General features: G+C 46.9%; 1 protein-coding gene across 1 annotated transcript; it reads right to left on the reverse strand.

The window, feature by feature from the left end:
• Positions 1-349: 349 nt before the first annotated feature.
• LOC103777617 (gamma-aminobutyric acid receptor subunit gamma-4) lies at positions 350-9,481 on the reverse strand (the record flags this gene model as incomplete). The annotated part of the gene is made up of 6 exons (XM_008945175.1): positions 350-893; positions 2,021-2,223; positions 5,222-5,374; positions 7,020-7,157; positions 8,557-8,639; positions 9,227-9,481. Coding segments are annotated over 6 exons (1,126 nt in total), but the record flags the coding sequence as incomplete, so codon positions are not given.
• Between the last annotated feature and the right edge of the window lie 230 nt (positions 9,482-9,711).

A 9,711-nucleotide genomic window follows, 5' to 3' on the forward strand; every position in this document is an offset into this window, starting at 1 on the left:
TTCTGGGCAGGTTCAAAACATTTTAGCCAAGCCCAGCCACTGTGGTAAAGCTGTACTGCTGCCCTGTTTCACATTTCTCTCCTTCTGCCTTTCCAAGCTTCTAGCACTCCACAAAGTCTGTTCTGGTGGAACTGGTGCAGAAGTTGTAAGATCTACTTTATTTCCTTTGCAGTCTTAATAACTATGCAGATAATTCCATTTGCTGCCATTTCCCATGGAAACCTTTTGGAATAGATTTGGATGGAAAAATGAAACACATTAAGGTTTTTGTTTTTGACAAAATCCCTGATGTCTGAGGTGGGAATAGGATGGGTTTGGGCAATCTTACAAGGAGTAAAATGTTACAAGCAGTAAAATGCTGGTGGTGCTGACGAGGGGGTTGTTTGGGAAGGGTAGGTTCTCTAAAAAGTTATGTTAGAAGGCTAAAAAAAAGCTGTCTGATTCTTCTCAGAGAAGATGTGAGAGCAGGAAGAGGGAATCTCCAGGTTGGACTGTTCAGACCAACAGCTGACTAGAATGGAAGAGATGCTGTTCTCCAAGCTCCTTGAGAAGCACATCTTGCTGGTCTCCAGTCCATTTCAGCTGAGGCCAAAGAATGGCTAGAGATAGAGATAGGCAATCCAGTAGACAATGTTGAAGAGCAGGAAGGCAGTGGGGAAGAAGACGCGGGAGTAGGAGTCCAGGCGGGAGATGTGAATGCGGACTCTGCCCTCCCGCCACATCCCTGTCTGACAGTCCTCAATGCAGCAGAAGAACCTCTCACATTCCTTTCCTTCCAGGCACGGGGAGCCAGGGTCTTCATCCTCTTCGTCCCCTATCTCTGGAGGCCAGTGCATGATGTTGTTGATGTTGATGGTGGTAAAGGATGGCATCACCTGTGCACCAGCAGGTGGCTGTAAGGAGGAAGAGTAGGTGAATTAAAGGAAAGAAAAAGGCAAGAAAACATCTTCTAGACACCAAAACCCATCCAACTGCCAATAGATCAGTTCATAGCATAGCTGCAGTTCAATGGAGAGAGGTAACTCATCAGCCCCACCCCTGCACCCAACTGTAAATCATGGCATTGGGATACCGAGGAGACAGGCAGCTCCCTGCATGGCTGTGAGTTTCACTCCAGGGCACAGCCTTAGTCAGCAAGGATCTAATTGTTTTAATTCCCCATCTCTGCCACTAACAGTCAGTGCGGAAACAGGACCTGTTTGAGTTCAGGTGTGCTAGCCTCTTCCCTCATTCCTCTGAGCTCAGCTCTCTCTGTAACACACAGCACACAGTCCAGTTGCGTCTTCTGGTTGCTGTTAGTTGTTGAAGAAAAGCTGGGGAAAGGCTCTGGTGATTTGAAATCTCTTGGCCCAGGAGAAGACGCATACCATCAGCCTCACAGGAGAGCTCTCCCCACCTGTGCTGGGAATGAGGCTGGCACAGAAGAGATCTGTCTTTTTTTGGTTTCAGTTCTGTCCCAGTCCAGAAGCCTGTTTCAGCTGATGTCTTGGAAGTACCATGAGCTTGGGCAGATCTCAAGAGGAGGATGACCACTCTTGGGTTCACTATCCCCACACTGAAGAGGTCTTCCAATGGACAGACCACAAAACAAAGGTTTCTGCACCTCTGTGACCTGAGATACCTCTGTAATCCATAGAGATCAAACAGGTGCAGATGGAAGAACCTGGATGTGGGTCACTCTGTCTTAAGACAGGTGTCTTTAAAGCGGACACTTACATTGGATCACGTGAGTCATCCTAAACTGTACGGATAATCTCTCCAGCAATTTTGAGGAGAGCCCAGGGTGCTTGGTTCTGAGAGGAACCTCCTTGATTTAGGGGAGCCTCAACTGTTTTTTCTTTTTTTGTCTCGCCTTTCAGATACTCAGACCCAGCACACAGAGTGGTCTGAGGGCATTCTGAACACAATATGGGCCAGGCACTAAACCAGGTGAGCAGTTTCCAATGCAGGCTCAGGAGGGATATTTCTAAATAGCTTGGGCTTCTATCAGCATCCACTTCTGCCAGCCCCTTTGACTTACCAGTCTGGCTTTCCTGTTGTTGTGCTCAAGTGGTTTCTTGTTTCCCACCAGGTAGTTGAGTGTAGCGTACTCCATGAGAGCTGCAAAGACGAAGATGAAGCACACAGAGACAAAGAGGTCCATGGCTGTGATATAGGAAACACGAGGAAGGTGCTTGCGGGAGATGGTACTCAGGGTGGTCATTGTTAGCACAGTCGTGATTCCTAAGAGAGAAAAGAGCTGATTTAAGTAATGAAGAGGAGCACTTCTGTCTTCTACATGTATGCAACCCCCAAAACATCTTCATCTCCCCTTGCTTGTGGGACAGAAATTGCTTTGGTTATCTGGTCCCATTTTTGCTCTGCTCAGCCAGATTCTGGTCTTCAGGTGCCATCTGACAATGTTGTATGTAAAAAGAGCTGTTCAAAACCCAGCTGTGATGTAGCTCACCAATGTGGACTGGTAAAGGGGTGGTAAACTCGAACTCTGCTTAAGGCTATACACATGAAAATTGGTTGGATGACGGGAGGAGAGCCCAAAGCAAGGACATGCTGAGGTAACAGCACTGGATGAACGTCTCCGAGCAGGCAGTGGGCGAGTTTGGAACCCGTCAGTGATGTCTAGCTGAGTCAGCAATAAGCATGGCAATGTCTCCGAAGATACAGTACTGCTATTTTTGTCTGATGTGAACCAAAACTGAAATGCAAAGGTCTCTGTTCTTGTTCTCCCTTCATCTTTGAGCATTTGCTTCCAGGATGAATTCAGCCCAATGTAAAGCTCATCGTAGAATCACATAATAGTTTGGGTTGGAAGGGACCTTTAAAAGTCATCTAGTGCAACCCCCCTGCAATAAGCAAGGACATATTCAATTAGATCAGGTTGCTCAGGGCCCCATCCAACCTGACCTTGAATGTTTCCAGAGATGGGGCATCAACCACCTCTCTGGGCAACTTGTGCCAGTGTTTCACCCACCTCATTGTAAAAAATGTCCTTATATCTAGCCTGAATCTCCCCTCTTTTAGTTTAAAACCACTACCTGTTGTCCTGTCACTACAGGCCCTGCTAAAAAGACTGTCCTGATCTTTCCTACAGGCCCCCTTTAAGTACTGAAAGGTCACAAGAAGGTCTGCCCAGAGCCTTTTCTTCTCCAGGCTGAACAACTGCAACTCTCTCAGCATGTCCTCACAGGAGAGGTGCTCCAGCCCTCTGATCATTTTTGTGACCCTCCTGTGGACCTACTCCAACAGGTCCATGTCTTTCTTGTGCTGAGGACTCCAGAGCTAGACAGAGTATTAGCTCACTTGTGTTGGTGACCATCAAGCCCAGTATTGCATCCCTTCTGGTAGGGCTGTCTATTAAGTGGCCCAGGAAGTTACCTTTAATGCTTTCCAGGAGTCTCCTAGATTGCCTACAGCTCACCATGCTACTTTTCCAGCTCATGTCAGGGTGATTGAAGTCCCCCAGCAGGATGAAAGCCTGCAAGCATGATGCCTCCTGTAGCTGGTGTAGGAAGAGTTAGTCAATAGGCTCCCCTGACTGGACAGCTTTGTTCCCTTTGTTGCCACAGTCTCTAATTCTTATCCAGAAGCTTTCAACGTGCTCATGGCTGTTCTCCAAAGACAGCTCTTCACAATTGATCAGTTTCTTGACGTAGACGGCACATGGGCAGGAGATGATAAGGAATCTCTTTTGACTTGAATGGGACTTGGAATTGTTTTTGTAGCAGCTGCAGGTCTGCAGCTCACAGACCTATTTCCAGAGATATAGTATCAGGAGCCAACAAAGGATCAGCTGCAAGAGTTGGCATCATGATCTCATCCCTGGCTCTTTAGGATGTGGAAAAGAAGCAGGAACTCCACCTGTTCATCCTCCTGTAGCATTTATCTAAATCCACCTGCCACCCTTTCCTGCAGTCACCACAATAGCTCTGGGTGGTAGCATGGCAAGGAATTTTCACGTTTTCCTGCTGTATTTGCATTAGCAGACACCACGTGAGTTCCCATATATTTCAAATGCCAGTGGAACTTGTTAATTTACATCTTCCCAGTGTAGGCTGGTGGATTTGAAAAGTACTGAGGATCATTTGTATTAAGAATGACAGGGGCTGTGGAGAGAATACATTACTCTTGATGTGTAGAGGTCCACAGAGAAGGCCCCTGCTCCTGGGGAAACTTCCTTTTGTTTTTTGAGACAGGCACCATAGTGGTGTCAGTCAAGCAGAACATTTTGCCTCTTGCTCTTCATTCCTTTCCCAGCCATGGACTGTGGCACACCATCACCTCTGTTAGAAATGACACCACACTCCTCCTCCCGCTCTCTGCGTGGGCACCAAATAAATTTATTTTGACAGGGAGGTGGGGAGTGATGGTCAGAATGGACGGGCTCTGAACAGCCCAGGCTGATGCTTAGGGCCCCCTTGCCTCTCCTCTTCCTCCCAGAAGAGGCCTGCAGGTAGGGCTGGGAATGCTACCTCCAATTATAGGGAAAGTCAGCAAGGCTGACAGGAAGGACAGCACTGGATAACAAAGGTTCCTGCAAAATGCAGATACAGCCATAGTGCATTAAAGATTTCTAAATAACCTCTCTAGCACATATCAGAGCAGGATTCAACCAACATAAACTTTTTCCTGCAGGTTGCTGAGAAAATCTGAACACTGGCAACAGAGCTGTTGCTACATCTTGGATTGCCCCTGTGGTGTGACTGACAGAGAAAGGCTGTACCTACAGGGCTTCCACATCCTGCCAGAGCTTGGGACTCTATGGGTAGACCTGAGCAACTTTTCTCATCACCTTACAACCTTCATGTCACTAGATCTACACTGAGCCCTTGAAAGTCATGGGGAACTGCAGTATACATGCAAGTGACAGGAGCCCTTTGGCCAGCATTTCAGTGCTACAGCTCACTCCTTCCCTCTCCCTTTCAGCACATAAAATACCACATTATCATCTGGGAAAAGGCTGTGATCAGGTCTCAGATCAAGAGATGAGAGTGTTGTGCTATCCTGACATAATCCAGTAGTCCATGCCAGCACAGCTGGAGATTCGGTTGAGCTTGAGAGTAGTGTTCCAAACAGAAAGACAGAGGAATGAACTACCCTCCAGTAAGCTGAATAATGCCAGAAAATGGCAAAGTGCTTCAGGAGATTTTGTACTCCAATGCTGCCAGTCTGCTAGCTTTGCAGAGCTGGACAAGCACCATCCATGCAACAACCTGTTTCTTACCCAGAGATGTCCTGGCTGGTGTAGAGTCTCTCTTGATCCAAAAGGAAACCCAGGAAAGAACAACAGTCAGGATGCAGGGAATGTAGGTCTGAATGGCAAAGTAACCCATACGTCTACTTAGGTCAAAAGAAACTGTCATCACCATATACTCTCCTAGGAAAAAAGAAGAAACAGAGAAATTTGACTCACGTGTACTTCCCTAAAACAGAAATCAGCAAAGTTTCAGAATTTGGAGTGTTTCTGGTGAGATTTTCTTGTTTTAAGTACTTGGCTGGCTGGTTTTGTGGCTTGGTTTTGTGGCTGCCTAGATTGTTAGCTTCATGGACAGCTGTGTGGCTGGCTGAGCAGGTTTGGTGACTTGGTGGCACTGTGGCTGGCTTGCTGATTTTGTGGCTAGCGGGCCCTGTGGCTATATGGCTGGCTCTGTAGCTGCCTGACTTAATGTCTTTGTGACCAATTTAAGAGCTGACTTGGTGGTTGTCCAACTAGCTATCTGCCTGGCTAGCTGTGTGGCCACTAGGCATTTGTACTGCTCTGGCTGTGTGTTCAAGCACACTGAAACACACACTGTCTGGAGAAGTTTCAGGGAAGAAACGACAGAGAGTATTCATCTTCAGCTGACTGCTGTGAGGGTTTCTTTTCTATAGAAGTGATTTAGCTGTAATGGGCTACACAGCCTGGCTTGCTAACTAACTCCCTGAGTTCTAACAGATGAGGTCTCCTTCAGTCACTTTCATCCAGACTCTTGTTCTGCCTCTGGAAAAAGCATGTGGCACTGTACATCCCAATTGTTCATTTGGCAACTTAAAGCTGAGGTTCTTCTTTTTCAGAGGCTCCTCATGAGACCTGGAAGAAAGCTACACAACTTCTCTAGAATTAAGATGGAGCTTGCAAGCAATTACCAAAAAAAAGAGAATTATAAATGTCAGACATCTGTGACTGACAGAGAAAGGCTGTACCTACAGGGCTTCCACACCCTGCCAGAGCTTGGGACTCTATGGATACAACTGAGCAACTTCTTTCATCACACTACAATCTGTCTGGTGCATTCCAGACACTTGCTCTGTACCAGTTCTTGTCCCATTTTGTGCTGCCTTCCTATTCTGGTTAGAGGCTGCCTGTTGGTGTTGGCAACAGCAGCTTTCTGCAGAGTGGAAGAAGCCCTACCTGAACTTGCTGCTTCACAGGGCTTAAAAATATGAGCTCACTCTACCTGAAGGAGTGCAAAGGGGCTTTCCTCAGTTGTCTGTGGGAAGGAACGGGGATGCAAGCTACTATGACAAGGAGCTGAAGGGCATCCAGTCCTTAGTTCCTTCACACATGCAGCCTTGCCCCTGTCTCTTAAAGCACAATTCAGGTGTTCATCAGACCCACACAGCTTTACAGATGAAAAGATGGAGACCTGCAAGTTCTGATTTCCCCACTCCTGTCCTACTATAAGCATCATTCAGGGATCAATACAGAATGCACATATTGCTGCAAGAGGGGACCTGAGCTCCATCTCCTTTCCCACCTGACCCTTCAGTCAGGGATAGCTTCATTCACATCAGCTTTTGTCACACCACAGTTCACAAATATCAGTGGTTTTGGCCTACCTCTGCTTCATCTTCCACTCACCCTTCATCTCCATCACTTCTGCTCCCTCTAGCAAAGGTCCCTCCCTTCATTCTTACATTTCTCTAACTGTGCTGTTGTGATCTTCCTTCACCACCACCATGGAACTGTCTGATGGCTCCTTTGTGTCCCATGAGGTGTCCAACACACTGGCATTTCTGTGGGCTGTCTCACTTTGCCTCACCTGCCCCAGTCCTGAGAATTTCTGAAGTGTTCCTCAGCCCTGTGAAGTCAAACTGGTAGAGCCTCCAGGTGCGCTGGTCAGAGACCTCAATGGAGTAGCGCCTCCAGCGATAGACAATCTCCTCTCGTGGGTAGCCATCTGGGGAAAGGGGCAAGGACATCAATGAAAGAGTACCCTCATGTGCCTCCACCTCTTTCACCACCCTCACTGCAAAAGCACCAGCATCTCACTCTAGCTCTTTTGTAAACATGAAGCTTTCAGACAGGTATTTCTGATGCCTTTTATGTAGATTTCCTTGGGCATCCCTACAAGCTATGGGAGCAGGAGCAGGGTCTCCCCTTGTGGACTACTTCAAATCTTAGGGATGGGAAAAGCAGTGCTAGAAATGAAGCCTTTTTAAGTACTGCACTGGTGGGGATAAGATCTGGGTTGGTGTAAGAAGACTAACTCAGTCTGAAATCTTGAAGGTTTTCGTTCCCTGGAGTGTCATGGGGCCTTAACTACCCCTCACAACTACCCTTCCCAAGCTTGACTACACCAGGAATACAAAGCTGCCAACATGGGAGGCAGCATGGCTGTGTCTGCTCTGACTGTCCCTGTACCTCATGCCCTGTGAGCTGATCTACCTATAGAAAGGGAGCACATTCTCCATGGAGAAGGAGACCTGGCTACTGCAGGCTGGCTCTGTAAAAGCCTCTGGCTTTCTGTGAAGCAGCAACCTTGACAGCTATGAGATAGCCCTCCTCAGAGGAGGGAAGGAGAAAAGCTTGGCAGCTAACTAAAAGTATTTCTAATTATCAAGCATGTATGGCATGTACCGTTAATTAGCAAAGACTGAGGGATGGTGGGAGATGAGTGGTTAGTATCTCCTCAGCATGCTGCCTCCTTCTGAAGCACCTCAGAGTCACATAAGCTGCATATCTTCAGTGGCAAGGGAAGCAAGAGAGCAAACCCAAGCTAAGATGATTAAATCGGATTTCCAGCCAATGCATGAGGAACATATTCCTTCTTGGTGCAGGAAGGCTCCCTGCAAAACTACCAGTAGATGTGTGCCAACATCAGCAGCCCTCTCTGCTGATGAGAATAGACAAAGGGGCACTGAGAAGGAAGGTCCAAGTACCATTCCTTTGTGATGGCCTTGGAAAGTGGGCCTGCCTCTTGGCTGAGGTCTGGAAAGCCAAGCTGTTCTCTCAGAGAGTGGGAGAAGGGGGAAGATGCAAGGCAGGTTGGGTGTTATTTGTCTGCTAGCTGAAGGGGTATATTCTGTCTAGAGTGACCAGAAGGACAGTGAAATAATCATGGTCAGCCATTCACCCAAATTAAACAGAAACTCAGAGTTGCTGTGAATCTGTCCCTGAAGATCTCTGCTAGCCCAGGAGTGGCAATATGCTTCAGGCAATGTTAGGTAATGACCCAGAAAAGAGTCATAGAGTTTAGGTGAAAAGCGTAGGTAAAGGGGAGGATGGTCCTTCTAGAAGAGTTTATTGAGGTTTCTCTATTTGCCTTCTAAAACTATTTTGAAAATATGTATACTCACAACTAGAAAAAACCAAAGGGCAGGAGTGAGTGTCCATGGGGAAATTCTGCAGCTGGAGCAGACATTCAGCCTCGATCGTCAGCCTGAGAGCGGAAGAGAGGGGGAGACAGATTTTGTGTTGATGAAGGTGGTTTGATTCCAACACCACAATGTGACAGAATGATTCTCACTTCCTCGAGAGAGAAACACTAATTTGTTGAAGATCAGTCTGTTTGCAGGAACATTTCAAAACAGCAGCAAAACAAAACATATGTCTGGATATTTTCAAAGTGAGAAAAAACATCTAAAAGCCTTTTTGTTTAGTGAGCTTTTCAGAATCATTTACGGGAGTGAGAATTTATGGGAACAAAAGACAAGTGTTTACTATCAGAATTAAATAGCTGGACGGACCGAAATAAGCTTTTAAAGGACTTTGGTTTAGGAAAACATTTATATTTTTCACTTTTTTCTAGGTAGGATAAAGAAAACCAGTTTGATTTTTTGGAAGCCTTCATCCTGGGAAGAGGAAGCCTGTTCTGCAAGCAGTACTGCATGTGTATTCCCATCAGCACTGGGAGACATCTTTACTACTCTGTCCCAGGCCACCTGGAAACCTCCTCTGCTTTGACCAGCTCCTTGCTTACCTGACCTACTCACCTCAGCAACTAGCTACAGGGCCTGCTGAATGTACCTGAGTGTGTAGAGCACTTTTCCATCATTCCAGATGCGGAGGAGCTGATTAGGAGTAGTTATCCAGTGGGAATCAGCCCGCTTGGAGTTTCTAAAAAAGGTGTCTGGGATCCAGATGCGGCTCACCATGTTGGTGTTCAGTGTGAGGGCCTTCAAGGTGCTGTTGAAACGAAGACGCCGGTCATACCATGTCTGGGCGAAGAAGATATCAATGGTGTATTCCTGTGAAAGATAAAGAACATATCTTTCTGAGAGTCTAAGGATTCAGGCAAAGTATCATAGAATCACTATGGTTGGAAAGGACCTCCAGGATCATCAAGTCCAACCACCATCCCAACATCTCCCTATCCACTAGACCATAGCCTCAAGTGCTATATCCACTCGTTTTTTGAACCCCTCCAGGGATGATGACTCCACCACCTCCCTGGGCAGCCCGTTCCAGTGCCTCACCACTCTCTCAGTGAAGAAATTCTTCCTAATATTCAA

The sequence above is a fragment of the Merops nubicus genome, unplaced genomic scaffold (assembly GCF_000691845.1).
Source record: "Merops nubicus isolate BGI_N331 unplaced genomic scaffold, ASM69184v1 scaffold13778, whole genome shotgun sequence".
Lineage (NCBI taxonomy): Eukaryota > Metazoa > Chordata > Aves > Coraciiformes > Meropidae > Merops > Merops nubicus.